General features: G+C 38.3%; 3 protein-coding genes across 6 annotated transcripts in view; 1 reads left to right on the forward strand and 2 right to left on the reverse strand.

Annotated features, from left to right (window-relative positions):
* LOC140928496 (protein fantom-like) overlaps nt 1–3,334 on the reverse strand; it is a 56,594-nt gene extending 53,260 nt beyond the window's left edge. For 3 of the 4 annotated variants that reach the window (XM_073378249.1, XM_073378251.1, XM_073378252.1), the window contains exons 1-7: nt 3,055–3,334; nt 2,558–2,658; nt 2,199–2,242; nt 1,851–1,909; nt 1,450–1,550; nt 499–579; nt 167–237 (exon numbers count right to left, since the gene is read on the reverse strand). In XM_073378249.1, coding sequence (XP_073234350.1) covers nt 167–237; nt 499–579; nt 1,450–1,550; nt 1,851–1,909; nt 2,199–2,242; nt 2,558–2,658; nt 3,055–3,091 — 494 coding nt within the window. In that variant the 5' untranslated portion in view covers nt 3,092–3,334. The remainder of the gene's footprint in view (nt 1–166; nt 238–498; nt 580–1,449; nt 1,551–1,850; nt 1,910–2,198; nt 2,243–2,557; nt 2,659–3,054) is intronic. The other variant, XM_073378250.1, reaches the window with a different exon arrangement.
* A 91-nt stretch (nt 3,335–3,425) lies between these two features.
* LOC140926926 (epimerase family protein SDR39U1-like) lies at nt 3,426–8,263 on the forward strand. Its single transcript, XM_073376600.1, has 6 exons — nt 3,426–3,560; nt 4,427–4,533; nt 5,130–5,212; nt 5,744–5,865; nt 6,439–6,654; nt 7,822–8,263. The coding sequence occupies exons 1-6, from the start codon at nt 3,545–3,547 to the stop codon at nt 8,160–8,162; spliced, it is 885 nt and encodes a 294-aa protein (XP_073232701.1). The 5' UTR covers nt 3,426–3,544; the 3' UTR covers nt 8,163–8,263.
* A 1,573-nt stretch (nt 8,264–9,836) lies between these two features.
* On the reverse strand, nt 9,837–17,575 carry LOC140926927 (transmembrane prolyl 4-hydroxylase-like). The gene is made up of 11 exons (XM_073376601.1): nt 17,452–17,575; nt 15,546–15,627; nt 14,757–14,882; nt 13,737–13,810; nt 13,438–13,499; nt 13,307–13,341; nt 12,808–12,973; nt 11,801–11,858; nt 11,284–11,408; nt 10,842–10,932; nt 9,837–10,113 (listed from the first exon to the last, which is right to left on the reverse strand). The coding sequence occupies exons 2-11, from the start codon at nt 15,577–15,579 to the stop codon at nt 9,844–9,846; spliced, it is 1,041 nt and encodes a 346-aa protein (XP_073232702.1). The 5' UTR covers nt 15,580–15,627; nt 17,452–17,575; the 3' UTR covers nt 9,837–9,843.
* Between the last annotated feature and the right edge of the window lie 124 nt (nt 17,576–17,699).

The raw sequence follows: 17,699 nt of genomic DNA on the forward strand, positions 1-17,699 counted from the left end.
CAATGTGTGTGCATCTCTGATCCATTTGAGGATGTTATCCTCATTCTTTAGAATGACTGACTGCATGCTGCAAGAAGATATATAATATTCATCTCGTCACAGGCCTTCTAAAGGGAAAGAAAAACAAGAATTTGCTAAAATGTGTTTGACTCCATAATAAACATACTTGATGTCATGGCCTTGAACTCTCAAATCCTTTTTAAGTCTATTTCCTGAGGGAGATCTTGCATGAATACCCTGACAAAACACCATCATAAAAAAAAAATTAAAAACAGTTGAGAACACAAAGTCTTGCTTAATTCAGTTATACCACTTACCAATAGATAAACATAATTTTATGTATGTTATACATAAGGTTATTAAGGAAAACATGTTTTTAGTCGGGAACATGTAATTACTTTTAGACACCCTACAGCCTAAAAATACCATGGAAGGTAATATGATTACCAATCGACTGACTTGAAACCATTCAAAAAGTTGTTAATTAATATTTCTTACCGTTTGTACACGAGGTTTAACATGATCATAGGGAGTTGCACGTTTTCCATGAGTCTGAAGCTGTTGCTTGGCAACCATGAGCTAAAAAAAATAGGGGAAAAATGACTGTGACTGTAGTGAAGTACATGAACATTATGAAGGTCAGAAACTAACTAATACAATAATTATCAATTCTCCGTTTTCACATGACATTAACAAAATTCAAACTAAGAAACTATCAGTTCTTCTGAGTGTCTACTTTCATGAGACACTACAGCAGCGAAACAATCTTATTTATACAAATTTTCAATTTGAAAGGGTTCTTTGTTTTGCATTTCCAAGCTTTTGTGTGATGCAGCATTTAGCTTGCGGCCAGGAGAGCTCTTATGTGGGTTAATAAAAACGTTATCAATTTTTTGAGATTTTGCAATCTAAACTTCCTTTGCCTCAGAAGAAAATTAATATTACTTTAATCTTTGTGAGTTCCTCAAGCAATGAATTCATGCTTTTGTACGAAAACTGAGAGACAGATGTTTCTGTTGGTTTCCTGGCCACCATATTATTTTGTGCCCCTCAAAGGGACACCAACATGGCATCTCCATACAAATCTTTGTAAATTTGGGTAAACCTCTTTTCAAAATATCCTGCATATGAAATGTCACACAGTCTTGATTCTTAGCAGGGCTTTTTGCATATTTATCTTCTTTCACTTCCCATATTCTAAAGTTAATTCTGTATTTGATGGTTTGCATTTTATAACTTTGATTACATGACAGTGAAAACAGAGAAGTAGTTACATTATTGTACAGTATAATATGTTCGTGGCATATAAATGTTATGGTTCAGCTATTTAATGCAGTTGACATGACAGCTTAACAATCTTAAAGTTGTTTACTGTGCAAGATTACATTTTGGTCAGCTAATTCTGGGAAATCCTTAGAAACGGTGAACAGAAAAATCATAATACGGTACCTTGTTTTTCAGTCCAGCATTTTGTTTCCCAAGTTCCACAATCTTTGTTTCCAAGTCAGCAATCTTCTCTTTTGAATCCACATCTCGTGCATCAGAAACTACTGACAATAAAATCATAATAATTAGTATGATTTTAAAGAAAGTGAAAAAAAAACTAAATCACAAAGAGCAACTGAATCATCATTCACATGGTTCTGGTTTACTATTATGATTTAGTCATTATAGACAGTGCCAGGCACATCATATAAAGAAACTGTTTGATCAGCACAGTTTAATTTTAAAACAATGAGCTTAAAAAAACAAAACAAAACAAAATACTATGCAGCAACAAAGGTAGTGTGCATGCTAATTAACACAGCGGGAAATGTTAAAAGTAAGTTACAGGTGACTGTATACAGTACCTCCCTCCATAGCCTCCTTCTTCTTGTCATGAACCAAGCGAAGAAGTTTAGTTGCCATCCTTCAAAAACAATGTCACAGAGTAACATATTTTAATTTTTAATCAAATTATTACTGTACATTAAATAAGTTGCACAGGGAATCAGATAGTTCATAAACAAGGCTGTGTTCTAACAAAGATTGAAGGAAGCCCATTGCTCTGAACCAGTGCAATCCAGGGTATCCAGCATTATGGTTTTTATGAAAAAATAAAGATTTTCTAGTCAACCAGGAGCTAGGTGCCAGAGCAGCCACTGGGACCTGCTAGAGCACAGCCTTGGTACAGAATATATAAACTGCAGTTCCTTTACTTTTTAATCTTTTCCTCCTGCTTTCTTGCATACTTCTTCAGTTCCTGTACAGTAAAACAATGTCATAGTCACTATCTATACATCATCAATGTATGTGGGTTTTTGAATTGGGTACGGAGGGTAGGGCTGTCATTAACCTTTTAACTGGTCTCTCATGGAAAGTACAAGTAGCCAGTCATTCATCCCATGAATCCTCCCATGTTTTTGTTGGACTCACTTTCAAACTAAGAGTAGGCCAGAGGTTATTACACTGCAGTACCTGGATAAACAAGCCAGCTGCCAGATACTATAGTTATGAAGACAGTCATGGAACCATGAACACACACAATAAAAAAAACATATGAGTAAACATTATTTACCTGGTTATCTTCTTGAAGCCTGAGATATTTATCTTCAAGTTCCTCTCTACTTGTCTTTGAGATTAACTGCCGAGCATGTATCTCACTAAATGGTCTTCCTTCTAAAAAGAAATTTATAATAGGCAGGCAAACAGAAAATGAAAAAAATATACCTTACACAGTCTACGATGTCAGTGGGAGGCCTAAAATTAATACCCTAGTCGATACTGTTCTAGATGTCCAAACTATTTAGTTAAGTTAATTAACTAGTCAAGGAAGTGGGGACAAGTGATAACAATTAGTGTTATCAGCTCTGCTGCTTCACTGTAAGTCTATGTATTCTATGCAATCCAAAGGACCTCCCTCTATTTTTCCGTCTATTCTAACAGATCAAGGGTGTGGGAGAGTAATCCCTTATAATAATACGATTTCACGTGAACAATTCACAAACAGCTGTTTATGTGCGGAAATCTTACAAAATTCATTAACATGAAATACTGCTGTTAAATAAAGCATACCTCCATCCTCAACTGCAAAGGAGGCGGGTCCATCCATGGCTCGAGAAAATGCCAAAGATTCCGCGATAGCAAATTGTCAGCTGGAAGGAACCTGAACCGCGCTGCAAAACTCGTGTATTCTTTTCACTTTCGTCCTCATTGTCATAAAAAGTATTTAGTCTACTGGCTATTCTTCTGTTGCCAATTATTTCTCAGTGATAAACAAAGCTCAAAACGCTTTACTTGCACACAAAATCCAATTTTTCAACCGTGCCATTCGTGCCACTTTCGGTTGCCCCACCATTTTGGAGTCGTTTGATCATGCGGTTTCTGTTGCAAAGCATGCTCATTATGCTACTCCCTCCCCAGTCCCCTGAAATTTGTTTGCGCGCCATACTCTTCATCATCACCACACATACAAGTTCTCAATTTTAAAATTGAAATATCCGCGGCGCAACTACAGATTTTATAAAATCCAGATTACTGTATTTTGTCCTCAAGAACAGAAAAGATGCGCATTCTCGTAGGTTTGTAAAGTTTCCAATATTCTCGTAACGTTAGTATATTATTACGTAACACTTCAGTATATAAAGACCATGTGAAAAGCTGCAGAAAGAAGGATACAAGGAGAGGAAAAACGATAGCACGGGTACAAGGAGGAGAAAATATTTACATTTACTGCAGTGGATTAGATCGAAAGGTGTTCCGATGGAGGAATCACCCCGCTTCATTGGAAGAGTCTGAGGTCCTCCTCAGGGAAAATTGTTTTTTTTCTTTTTTGGGGTGGGAGGGGGGGGGGGGGGGTTGGTGGGTTGGGGTGCTAAAAGATTATTTCTGTGCATTTTGAGTGACCTGGGAAAGAATTCTACCCATGAAGATAGCACTTTTATTTAGCTAGGCATTCTTTATTTTATTTGCAAACAAAGTACAGGTGTTGAGAGATAAATACAACCAATTTATTATCCTCCTTAATTAGGGAATTCTTTTTTCTGTGAGTGGCTTGTGTGTTCATGACAAAGTCCTGGGCAATGATATTCGCCAGTCACTGGAGTTTTCTGGAAAACACTGATTGTAAGTGCTACAGTGATACTAGAAGTGGAGGGCCATGCATGGTTACAGATAGCACTTATAATAGACCAATTCCAATAATATATATTAAAATTCATACTTGGCTGTAAGGCTTGGGGGAATAAAACTAAAGAAATGTATTATTTTTTGCTTAGCCTTGAGACGATTTCTGTTGTTTTATTCCCCCAAGCCTTGAGACCAAGCATGAATTTTAATAAATCGAAAAATTGGCCTATTATTGTTAAAATTTATGTATCAGTACATGTAAAAGACATGGTTATTTAAATACTGTAAGGCATAAATTACATGAACATGTTCCTTCCAGGAGGTGGAACAGGATTTATAGGCAAAGCTTTGGTAGACACCTTGAAACGTGCAGGACATGAGGTGACAGTAATCTCAAGAACTCAAGCACCTGGAAGGATCACATGGGTCAGTTTATTCCAATTCCAAAGTAGTAAACCGAAGTAGTATTCAGATATAGTATTTTTGGTCAGTTAAACTTCCTGTCGATGACTGGCCGACCTAAGTTTATATCAAGCCTATAGTAACTGGTTGCTTCCAGCTTGAGTATAGTCAAATCACGATATTTTAATAGCAATTAAAAGATCTAAAAGCTGGACATCAAAATTACACCAAAAATATCTTTTAGTAATCTAAAATATTGACAGATCAGTTTGTTACCGTGAGTGAAAAGAAAGTCACTGCAGAAAGTACACTGTACAGTATGTTTTTTTAAGAATGTTTAAGTACTGAGTAAGGAATATGAGTGACGTTTTGGTCACTTCTGAGGTCAAGAGGAAATATAAAATGTCATGTCCTGTAAAGGAATAAGGATTGTTTTAATAGGAAAGGTCGCTGGGTGGCTTAGTGCAGCCCATGATTTGACAAAGTAAATTTTAGAATTCAATTAGGAGAGAATGGTCTCTCAGTGGGAGGTGGTCACAAAGTTTTAATTTTATTTAGTTAGAACTTAGTTGTAACTCGCCAGTCTTGGTAATCTCTCTATATGTCTCTACCTTAAATAGAATGAAATTACCCAGTCACCTTTGCCTGAATGTGAGGCTGTGGTCAATCTTGCTGGCGAGAACATTCTAAATCCTCTGAAAAGGTAACAAATTATTTCCTGCAGTTGGGTAACGGTGTTTATGATATTAAAACTTGTTAAAATGAAAAGTTTCAGTTAGGCTAGGTATAATATTAAAAAAAGCGCATTCCCATAAGACACCTTGTTTGCCCCCCTCTAAAATAAATTGCGAAGGCATTGTGTTCAATCTCTCTTGGAACAAGTACTGGAATAACAAGGAATAATAAATCTGTAAAACAACAGTTTTTCAAAATTTGGGGGGAGGAAGGGCAAACAAGGTGTGCTTAGGAAAAATGTGTTTCTGTAGGATGAATAGACTCAGGATTAAACAGACTCAGGCTATTTATATTAACACCCCCAGTTTCATTCCTAACCTCCTAGCATTGTGGTGTCAATGTAGGCTTAAAACTGAAAAACCACCTACTGTTTTGGTTACTTTTAAAAACCAATTTTTACATTAAACATTACAATTCACCTAAGAGTCAAAGTCCAAAATTGTAGACCTACACTTTGGGCATTTACTTTTATTCATTGACGTCCTTATCTTTTTAACAGGTGGAATGAAACTTTTTTACAAGAATTAAGGCAAAGTCGCATTGAGACAACACAGACATTGGCCTCGAAAATAGCAGATGCAGCAGTTCCACCTAAAGTTTTTGTCACATCTTCAGCTGTTGGTAGGCTTATTCCTTTCCATGTTTTAAGGACGCCAAATCATTATTTTTTTTAATTTTCTTCATAGCTACGTGAAGCAGCAGGAACAAGGGTTTTTTTATGCATAGGCTTAAATGCCCTCATCTCTTGCATCTGTTGCAACTAGCCTCCCATGCAGCCATTCTTCGGGGTTCACTTGTCATATGCTCCTCTCCCCAACATGGGGAAGGTGCAAGTGACAAATGGACCCCTAGCGATGTTTGCATAGTGGCTAGCTCACCACTTGCTTGGATACATGTGGTGCTTCCATATAAAAGACTGTTTGGAATCTACTTCTTATATGATGTCTAAGGGATGGCATATTTTTTTGGGGGCTCAGATTTCTTTCAGCTCAGGTCGTCATTGCAAATGGTTCATGTCTCTCCTCAGTCTTACACCTTGTTTTCATTCTCCAAACCTTTCATTTGACTCCACACAAGTTCTTAACCTTCTCAAAAATATGGGCTATTTTACAGCCTAGGTTATTTTTCATCTTAAACGTCACTCGCTCTTCTCAATCTGCTGTTTTATGCATTAACTTTCCTTTCTCTTTTTAGGTTATTATCCTGCAAGTGAGACTGAGGAGTACACTGAGGATTTCCCCCCCAGCTCTGCTGATACACTGACAAGACTTTGTAAAGACTGGGAGAACAGTGCTAAACTTCCTGACAACTGTACAACCAGACTGGTTACCTTACGGATTGGGGTGGTGCTGGGCCGAAGTGGAGGAGTTATACAACAGACAATTTGGCCTTTTTGGTTTGGACTTGGAGGTACAATGTACAGTACACAATTAGGAGAATTGCAGTCGTTTCAACCCAAAGTCGATTCGCCTGATCGCGTTTCGCTCGGACTTAAGTCGATTCACCTGTTAACATACAACACTCCGCAACATGGTGACCATGTTGTGGTTTAATCTTATCCTTGGTTTAATTTTTATTTCTCTTTGTTTTGGTGCATGGTTATGTGTGATAATGAGTTTAGAACAAAGGAAAATAAAAATTAAACCGAGGACAAATTGAACCACAATATACATACTTGTCAGAGATGTTGTTCTAGTTAAGCTTGGATTCCACATGTGTAGTCACTGTCTTTTCAGGATTATTCCTTTTTTTAAACCAAAAAATGACAAAAATACAGCAGGCGAATCGAGTTAAGCCCAGGCGAACTGACATCGGGCGAATCATCCTTTAAGCGAAACGACCTGATACCACTTTTAAGGGTTAGCGTAGGTTTATGACAGCCATATATCGTATCATGGCTATCAGAAGAGTGCTTCACTAAAAATAACTGTCAGAGACTCTTAATCCTGAAGAGTTTCAGACCTGCGACGGTAAGGTACTTTCTTATGATCGTTCTAATCATCCTACACTCTAGTAAAGACATGGCAATCTTTGGTATCTCCTTTTACCAAGGCAATACAGTCGTGTCCAACGTTAGCGAGCTTAAGCAAAGACGACAACCCGCCATCATGGGCAGTGAAAACGTCGCTAAAAAATGAATCTGCCGTCCTTTTTCAAAGCTCTATTTGGACCCGCTCAATTTGTCGAATGTAGGCCATTTTTCCTGGAGTGAATTCTTTAGGAGTTTATCCAGGTTTAAAAAAAAGTAAGGAATATTAATTTTTGTCGTCTTATCTTCACGGCCACGCCCACCATAAAGCGTCGCATTAGGAAGTTTCACGTTTAAATCGCGCAGTTGACGTCAAAAAAAAAACATACTACGTAAAAGGCGTGATGCAAGTGCAGAACTGTTGTTTTGCTTAAATACCAATTGTTTTTTTTTTTGACGTTGTCGTCGTCGGCCCGTTTCAGTGCGAGTATATTGGACAATCATCAGGCAATAGGGAAAGACCCAAAACTCTAAAAGAAATATATCTTTGAAATCAACACTTTAAATCCCCGCCCAATCAAATTCAACTAATTAACATTTTCTCCTAGGTGTGATTGGAAGTGGCAAGCAACATTTTCCTTGGATTCACATCGACGATATGACCGGAATAATTACACACTCCCTCGAGAACGATCAAGTGACCGGTGTATTGAACGCAGTGGCACCTGAAATTGTAACAAACGAGCGCTTTACCAGGGAATATGGAAGCGTCCTGTGGAGACCCACCTTGATTCCTGCTCCTTCATTTGCATTAAATTTAATGTTCGGTACCGAGCGCGCCAAAATTCTTTTGGAAGGACAGAAGGTTATTCCCAAACGAACACTGGAGATGGGCTACAGGTTCAAGTTCCCAGAATTGAAAGCTGCCATGAAAAATATTCTCAGCTAAATTATCAGTCGTTGTACCTCTCATTTTTGTTATGACTGGACAAGTTGGATCAAAGGGAACCCACACGATAATATCGATGAAACGATTACTCACTTACACAAAAAGATTTTGGTGTTGACCGTACTTTTTTGAGACTTGCCAATTTTTGGTTCCTCGATTGTGAAAGGTTTAAGAAAGTGTACTGCTGCTTGCATTCTTAATCGTGAACTGCTCGAATAGCTCCGAACTTTATTGTGTACTTCAACAAAGTTGTTGTCCTGCGGCGAAGTTGTTTGGGGAAAACATTAGTTCAGAACAACCTGTTCACGACAGAAGCAATGCTTGAAATAAGAAAAGAGACTAAGACATCCGTGGTGATAATTTATAAGAATATATTTTAAGACCAAAGGGATAAATAAACCAAAATGAAGAAAAGTAAGTCTGCCTGTTAGTTATTCATTGTTTTAGCAAACCTCCTTCCTGGGTCGTACCTCTTTCTCGGTGGAGGGACAAAACTTAAAACTGACACTGGCATGCTCCATTGATATCAATAACATGATCAGAATCAATTTCTATGACTTCTTGGTTATGACTAACAAAGCTAGGCAACTCCCACCCTGAAATCAAAATTTGAAAGAAATGCACGTGGAAGACGTTTCAATATCAGAGTGTATCACCAAGAATAGCTGAGTGATTCGTTGAAGTTGTCCAAACCCGCCTCCATCTGTTCTTGGAGTAGGATCAGGATGGAACATCAATAGGCTGGTTTAGCAACAGAACGACAGTTGACGACGGGAAAGCGCGTGGAAAAACCTAAACACGACCTCCGGTGCCCAATTTGCAGCTCTGCCATTGGTCAAGCCAGTTGTGTGATTTGCGCGAGCCGTCGTCAACTGACGTTCCCGTTCCCGTTGACGTTCCCGGAACGAGCATATTGACTGGGGTATTGAGTGGATGAGCGAGAGAGGCACCAAGAATATGAATAAACAATAGCTTAACCGAAGCCTTTGAGAGCTCAACGATGATCAGCAGAATTCATATTTATTGTTTAAGAGAAGTACTGATTCTAGAAAGCCAGTTGTAACCGCGAACCTTGCAGTGGTATGGCCCTCGCATTATAAATACGTTAAATAGCAGCACTTCGCCATAAAAAGTATTAGAACTCACTTAATACCTGAACAAAACTATTCTGAAAGGATTGCCTCGAGGTTGTTCAATACTGGCAGACGACAACATTCCCAGTGGTTGACTTTTTTCATGTTTTTGAGGTGGAGGAAGTCAGATCTGTTTATGTCGGGCTTTAGTTCCCTCTGGATATATATATCCTCTCGTTATTCTCTGCGTAATTTAACTTCCGTAGTTATAGTATGTTCGTATGTATTTCTCGTAATCTGTTGCATAGGTTAACCGAATAGGCCATCAAAGACTGATTTGCATCGATCGCGTCATGCCTGCCGGTGAAGATCTTATTACTACGTTAGTCAAAACCTAGCAAATGGCAAAAGTCCCTTTAAAAACTAGAATTTGTTTGCTTTTCATGAAACGTCTGAAACCGTTCTTGAATTTGTGAAGCTCGCCATAGAAACAAAAATCGTGCTTGTTCTACGTCATGTTTCATCTTTCTCGCAACAGTGGATATCTAAGACATTATCCCAACCACGTTTCTCCCAATTAACACGAAAAAAGCGCAACGAAGTTGCCATTAATCGACATCGTGATCACTTTTTAAGTGAGCCCACAATGCATCAGCAGAAGTAATCCAATTGTTGGCGATCCATTTGACTCCAGACCACACCCCACAGCCGCCATGCAGGGAGTATTCGTCCATTTCACCCATCCAACCGGTCTCTTCGTCCACAAAGTGATTGTACCACATGATCGCTTTGCCTCGCTTCGGTGCTACAACTAAGTTTCCATCATGACAGTACTGCATTAGATTGAACTTGTCATCTTTCAGCGAATCGATGTATGTCTGGCAAATAAGAGAAAGATGGTTCACAAAGTCAAAGAACACCTTATCGTTTGAAAAACAGAGCTCGAACGAAAGGTCATGCGATTATGTGGTTATTGGTTTCTAACAGTACAGGAAACTCCTGACTGTGGCCAACCAATTACAATATCAGCTAATCACAGGCAAGTTCTCAACAAGGGTGTCTGACCTTGTTTGTTCGCCTGAGCCAAACAAAAATGAGAAAATCGTTTAAATGTCAAAGTGATGGTAGTTCAGGTTAAGTTGCCGTTAAGATGCATTTGCAAAAAAGTAATACTGAGAATTGGGGAGCCGAAAAAAATTTCTTGCACCGAATACAGAAATGATCTTGTTAACAAGGTAAAAATCCCTAGCACTGAACATCAGTATCGTAATATGAAATCTCATTGCCAATCCTTTAAGCTCTATTTGATCTAGCAGTCGTGACTACATTAACTCGAGACGCTCTAAAGATGTTTGTTTGATTCATGTAACGGGATTTCTACTGTGAGTAGAGTCTACGCTTTCTGTCACGGGTATTTTTACTTTTACTTCATTTTCAAAACAGAGAGCTGGTCATGGTATTGCTTAAGTGTGCCACATATGCGCCTCATTGCATGCATCGTTGCAACCAGGAAACAAGGTTAAGTGCAATCAGCATTTTACGAAACATTCCACAGGCAAAGAAAGGTTATCAGGTACTTGTTATTTTATATGTACTTATGTTAAACCTGTTTATCAAAAGTGGCATTATCCACCACAGGGAAAGCTGTTTCTCCTCCATCTTCAATGTCATTTAGATAATACAGGATAGTAGCATATCTGAAAAGGAAAAAAATGTATTACTAAATGATTTCCTTTTAAATTGCAAACTCAATACTCGGTTGCACAGGAAGAAGATGTGTGTGAGGTGCATGGTGCAATTGGAGATGTTTAGATCGTTATGGTTCAGGAAATCTCTCGACCTACCCTTCCCCCAACCCAAAATTAACACTAACCCATCACCTAAAGTAAAATGTTGGGTTATGGGAGAGGTAGGTGGAGATTCTCCCAGTCCACAGTTTATTTCGAAATCTCTCCTCTTCAGTTATGTCTTCTTTCAGTCACTTGGAATTTAGCCAGAATTGAGTGAAAATTCACAGAAGCTATGAAAAGCTAACGAAACAGGTTTACCTGCAAACTCTGCAATTTGGCAATAGAGATAGGTCCAAATGACAGCACTTTATATGCGATATGTTCCCCACTTGCTGACTGTCGTAGTGTGCATTGTAATGACCATTTCTATCATACTTCACCACCTGGAAAGTAGGGTGAAATCCGAATAACATATGACTCAAAATGGCACCTATTGGTTAAGCGAGGTGAGTGAAGGGCAGATCGAAGAAGGAATATCCACTAAGGGTCGAATCAACTTCTCCACAGAACAGTTTGCAACATCCTTTTTTTTTTTAGTCAATTTTCAACAATTGGCCTGCTCTTCAGCTATAAACAGGATCCTATCTCTTATCAGACCTGAGGTTTTCAGGTTTCTAATTCAGCCGCTTAGACTCTCAATTAACTGCAAGGACTACGTTCACTGTTATTTAAAAGATTACAACAGCCATGAGTTTGGCTGTCGAGGTTATTATCCTTTTAATCAGTATAAATTGCTAATATAATTAATTGCTAACATAAGAATAGACATTTATACCTGGAGAGGTTCACCACCGCGAATTGTTCGATCTGAGAGTCTTGTCAGCTTAGTGATTCTGTTAAAATAAAGTAAAGCATGTACTTGAATTATTTAAAGGAGCTGTGTCACGAAATTCAGTCAAATTAGGACATTACAAAATGCCCGTTAAATTAAGAGAAACATAAAAATAACCGCTTAAAACTTTAAAGGAAGGTTAAAATAACAAAACAGAAACAACAGATGCCACGGATGGGCAAAACTGAAGAAGATGGAAACGGATTGAAATTACGGTTTTTGAAAACTGTTCAGCCTAACGGGTTTTCAAAGTTGATCCCTGCTGTTTGCAACTTCAAAAATAACGCTCAGGAAACATATTTGTTTGTCTCGGATCTCTGATTTTGTTATTTACCTATAATTCCATACACTCTTTTTTATTTATAATAATGTTATTTTTCCGGCCCAGGCTGGATATTCTTATTTTTCTGCCGATTTTAGGCTGAAAATATTCTTGTATTATTTCGAATTATTCTTAAATTATAGCTTATGACATTTCCGTTTTAGAATTTATTGAGGTATATGTATATGTATTACATGTACCGTTCATCGAACTGTCATTAGCGTTGAACATTTTGCTATAGCTAGTGCAGGTTTTTTCGTTTTGTTGCCTAGTTTCGCCGTTCAGAGAAAGGAATAATTTTATAGTTAAAATTGTATTTACTGATGATTCAACACACAAAATTATATCTATCCTTTTCAAAGTCTCAGCCTTGGCTTTATTCTTAAAATATTCTTAAAATTTCGCAAATTTCAGCCTCGATATTCTTATTAAATATATTCTTACAAAAAAAAAGAGTGTAGCGATAGGGAGAGTAATTGGCAAGTAAACAAAATGAACTGGACTGCCGTGGCACAGCCCCTTTAAATCACTGATGGTGGTTCTGGCTTGACGAGGGGGTTGCGGTGGAGTAAGCAGTTGGCCTCAATTGTACCGTTGAAAATCTGTTTTAACAGTCAGGCGAGCTTACCTCTTCCTCAAATGTCGTAATACGTCATCAGCAAACTTCCCTTGTAACAACCAGGCCTGGTTGCTAAACCTCTCTCTATGTGCTGGATGCGTTTCTTTTATGTTATTCATGTATTGATCCATGGCAGCAGTAGGTAGTGTTTTAAACTCCTCATGTGTTACTTGATCTGCAAAGAGTTCAATAAAAACAGTAGAATGTCCGTTTCGTACACCTTCCAGGTAAACCCCGTAACGACTTCATTCAACGTTTTCACAATGTCCACGCCCAAAATAAATCTCCTCTGTACATTTCTGTTTCTTGATTAGCAATATATATGTCCACGTAGTTACTAATTTCTCAGAGATACTTTCGAAGGGGAAAACTTAAGCAGTCAAAATATATATCTTAAGGATCTAAATGCCAGGGAAAGAGATGGACTTAAGAAGTCGTCGAGGAGTCTTAAACGGACTCTAGGAAGACTTTCACAAGATAATCCGACAAATTAATATGCTTCTCTTACCATCATCAAACTCCTCTATGTTAAGCTTGCTTATCCTAAAATGCAAATATAGACCAACATTTGCTCTTAGATACCGCAGACAAATTCAGCCGCTCTAAGAATTGTTCGTGTCAAAATAAATACGTACTCACATGTCATCTACCTCCGTCGGGTCGAGATAAAGAAATTTAAAACCCTCAGCAAATTCAATAACCTAAAATGGTAGAAAAATTGAATAGGGTAAATAGTTAGAGGAATTTTGTATAAATAAATTTAAAAGCATACTCAAGAGTCTTGCTTGTATCTGCTTTAACACTCACTTCACTGAAACGTTTTCAGCCTCTTTCGTGCCTCAAAAATGGCGTGACTAAGACTACTCTGCTGTTTTCAAGAAAACACCAAGATGTATCTGTCAGTTTTCTATACGTTTGAAACATAAAATACTATTTACTTCATCTCTAGTGATGACACCATCTCCGTTTTTGTCCCAGTAATGGAAGGATCCTGCTTTACCACTGGCTTGTCCTGAAGAAAGAGTTGTTAAGAACTACAGTCTCAGTCAAAATGGTTGGGACACTTTGGGGTCTCCTTGTCCCCTCAATGTTGGTGTACAAGATTTGGTGACCAAACCGCGATAAACAACTTTGAGAGGGACGAGGGGAGCACGAGAAGGGAAAAAACAGCGTTTGGTTAAAGTGTCCCAACTATTTTTGTCTGAGACTGTAGTTAAAAATCCAGTCTTAAACGATACATTACCTCATACATATTTTAGACTGAGTCGGTGTTGTGTCGAATTGCACTGTGGGACTAATTTAGAGAATTTGCTGTGGTAATGTGCAAGCCTAGCATCGAACATCGAGAGTTAGAAAAGAGTGTGAGAAATAACCATGAGTGCGTAACAACTACAGTTAAACCAACGTTCTGTCGAATTCCGAGTCCCTTTTAAGCTAGTGTAAACGCAAACAAACATGCCCGTTTACGGCAGTCCAAACGTGAACAATACGCGTTTAACTGTAACTAACTAAGGCCGAGGCCAAACGTCAAACTTTTCATGAGACGAACCAAGCTCTAATTCGGGTCGATCTAACTTAAGTTACGATCGTCTGTTGGGTCAGACGTCCAACTTAGGACCCGTATAGCCAATAAACTAAATCGTACCGAAAAGCAGTTTTAAACAATTTACTCCAGAACAAGGCTAAGTATATAATACAGTATGATACAAATATCTAATTTATTTGTTTAGTTCGTCGCACATGAAGATCAACGTAACGTTTGTTCCGGAGAAGATCTACAGACGTTCTATCCGTCTGATTAGCACACGGATAGAGCGTGTTGGACTGTCGACCCAAACTCATTTTTAGACGAACTCAACTGAGCCAGACGTCGAACTTTTCATGAACTTAACTCACAAGTTGGTTGGTCTCATGAAAAGTTCGACGTTTGGCCGTTGGACTGCCTTTCATCGACATACCTTGCAAAAATTCTTTTCGCTGGTTAAGCTCCTCGTCAAGGTGTACATCACTTCCACGGAGACCAACCCTTTCAGCTAAACTGATGATGTGGTTGCATTCGTTCTCGCTCAGAAAATCTGGAATTTCTAACCAAAAGGAAACTAAAATGACATGTCATGTCACGTCTTTTTGGTATTATTTATGTATTTCAAAAGAAATTTTGTTAATGGGAATATTCTTCAGTGTATAGCCCGATATAATTATAGGTTTATGAAACTCAAACCTAGTCCGGTTGGCCTGATGGACCAAAAAAAACTGATAGATATTTTGATCTCAGTTATGTTCCCGCGGCCAGGAAGTGTTTCAATTTTTAGTTCCATTCATTTATTAGTTTTTTTCTCTATTTATTCAAGTGGATCTTTATAACAGTTTCGGCAACTGAACTCTTGGAGCTCGTTTTTGTCCTACTTGCCGTTCAAACGTCAAGACAATGCGATATATTACAGATGGAGTGGATAGGCGAGTAGGAATTGTAAAGTAAATGAGAGTCACTAGGTCCCGAGATGTGTTCGCCATCACTTGTTTTCTTAGACAGAAATTTTCCCGCATTTTTTTCGCTGTCTGCCCTTGTATAAGAGTACTGGTGACCCAACACCCGGGAAAACCTTGGAATGAATGGCCAAGCAACCAGGACATTATAGCAATACTTTAACAATCAAAGACGACACAAGCTTCATTTGCAAACTAAGAGTTCTGAAATGTTGGAAGTTTTGGGATCTGGTTAGCCTAAAAATTCTTATTTTACTTACCAAATAATGGAGGCTTGGAGGCGAGTGTTATCATTTTAAACTTTTTTCCTGGTTCTAATTCTAATTCTCTCACGTGACCTTTCTACGAAAAGAGAAAACTTAAAATAGGTCAGTACTGCAATACCTTGCTCATTGTGGGGCTACATGACGGGGATACAAGTTTCGAGGTCACTTTTTGCCGCTACGCACACGCTAACCGTATAACGTAATCATTGGAAAAACTCGAGTTTTGGCAGAATGCAAGCAGAATTCGCGAAAGCTTAATAACAGAATAATGATACAACAAACAGGAGTCTGGCACTAATGAGTAGTGGCCTCTGCGCCTTGTTCCAATTTTTAATCGTTTTGAGCCAACATTATATTAGAGAGCTTTAAATTGTGAGCCAAGTACTACTACAAGTACGAGATTTTCCCAGTACTAGGTATATCTAAGTAGGGCTTGCGCGTGAACCAGCGCCATTTTGGCGGGAAAACATGATTGCCGTCGTCATTCCACTACGAGTTTTAGCGAGAATGTCGTGGTAACGGAAAAAAGTTAAAAAGTGTTAGAGGCTTTATCATTTTGAGGCTGGGAGATAGCTTAAGCTCCTTCAGTAAGGATAACAGTGTTAATTTTTTTTGGTGAAAAAGAAGTGCAATGAAGCTTTCCGGGGTAATAACTTGAGAATAAGCCAAAAAACTTTAAGTCAAATATCGTACTCGTAGTCGTTCACGTCCTAGAATCTAAAGGTCTTTATTATAGCAGCATTCTATTGCTAATTTTTATGATTCCTTTGCATTTATAAGCAAGCGGTTGTCGCTTATAACTTACACCGCCATATAATGTTTTAACCATAAAATAAATCGCGGGCAGATCGAAATGGACATAACACTCACAGCAGCTGTATTTTACCACCATTTTATGTAAATGGTCAGCATTTCACAGGTACCATTTTTACTTATTCTGTTTCGACAGGTACCCTCATGATATGAACTTCGCCTGCTTTTAAGTGTTGCATTTTTTTAATGTCAAAGCGTTAGCCAACATCGATTTTACTAACAATCGAATCGGAAAGATTAATTAAAAGTTCGAAATGACTGTTAAATGTTGGTAAATAAACTATAGGCCTCTTGGGCACAATCAATAACGAACGAATTTGCCAATCAAAAGAGAGGAATAGAATGGTAAATTCGAGACCTTGCGAGACTGCGAGACCCCAGTTTCAAAATTCTTGAAGCAAAATCGAGAATCCGAGACTCAAAATCACCCGAACCCATCTGAAACCGGCATTCGAGGTTTCGAGATCGGGCTTTCCGAGACCCACATTTTTTGAAGGAGCCATTCTATACCCCTAAAAGGATTTTTCGTATTGGACTGCCTTCGACAAATCGCACATAATATATCCTTTATTGATAATTTTAAGTATACAATAACACTAGAAGGGCACTCTGAAACTCTACTGAGTACAACAGAACGAAGAGCTGTATCTTCAATCGATTGATAAAGAGGTTAATTAACTTTCTGAGAGAGACTCAGTCCGAACGTTATTATGACTGCCGAGTTACCGATTTAAGATGCGGATCCCACGTGCTTGACTTAATAAAATGAAAGTATGGTGATTTGTATGTCTCGAGGCTATTGTGATTTTAGATCCAAAATGCTTTCTCTTCCTCTAGTTGTACAGACTTGAAGTTATTCCCGGTATTTAAGGACACTAGTCTTTTTATATAAAGTATTGAGTCTCTGAATAAAACCGCTATTCCAAGGAAAACAACACCTGACAAGTCATTTCCGTTTAGCAACTTTTGTTTTTCTTTATCTTTCTCGTGAAAGAAGAAATGCCTTGAGTTTTGCGTTAATTTAGGTAGCCGCCATACGTTCAGAACAACCAAACCACGAGTTAATCTTACTAACAAACATACATACCCTCACGGGATCCCATCGGAACAACCGTGGTTCATCGTTGTTTGGTTTACACGGTCCTTGATCTTGCTCTCTGTAACACACTCCATTTTCGCAAGATTTGTCTAGTCTTTTCTGCAAAACACATCGTACTACTGGCGCAGGTTGCAGAAAATTAATCGCCCATACGATGATCAGAAACAACATGATTTAGCCTTCCGTCTCTCAGTCAGTTTTGTTGTAGTAATATATACGTTGCACTTGAACACTGC

The sequence above is a fragment of the Porites lutea genome, chromosome 2, assembly GCF_958299795.1.
Source record: "Porites lutea chromosome 2, jaPorLute2.1, whole genome shotgun sequence".
Classification (NCBI taxonomy): domain Eukaryota; kingdom Metazoa; phylum Cnidaria; class Anthozoa; order Scleractinia; family Poritidae; genus Porites; species Porites lutea.

Bases quoted from the DNA above. Each gene is read 5' to 3' on its own strand.
- LOC140926926 (XM_073376600.1), top strand. The intron at 5,213-5,743 runs GTAACAAATTAT...TCTTTTTAACAG, and splicing joins ATTCTAAATCCTCTGAAAAG to GTGGAATGAAACTTTTTTAC. The intron at 5,866-6,438 runs GTAGGCTTATTC...TTCTCTTTTTAG, and splicing joins TGTCACATCTTCAGCTGTTG to GTTATTATCCTGCAAGTGAG.
- LOC140926927 (XM_073376601.1), bottom strand. From the start codon at position 15,579: ATGATAACACTCGCCTCCAAGCCTCCATTATTTG. The intron at 13,342-13,437 runs GTGAGTACGTAT...TTTGCATTTTAG, and splicing joins CCGACGGAGGTAGATGACAT to GATAAGCAAGCTTAACATAG. The intron at 10,114-10,841 runs GTTTAACATAAG...CTTATTTGCCAG, and splicing joins ATGCCACTTTTGATAAACAG to ACATACATCGATTCGCTGAA.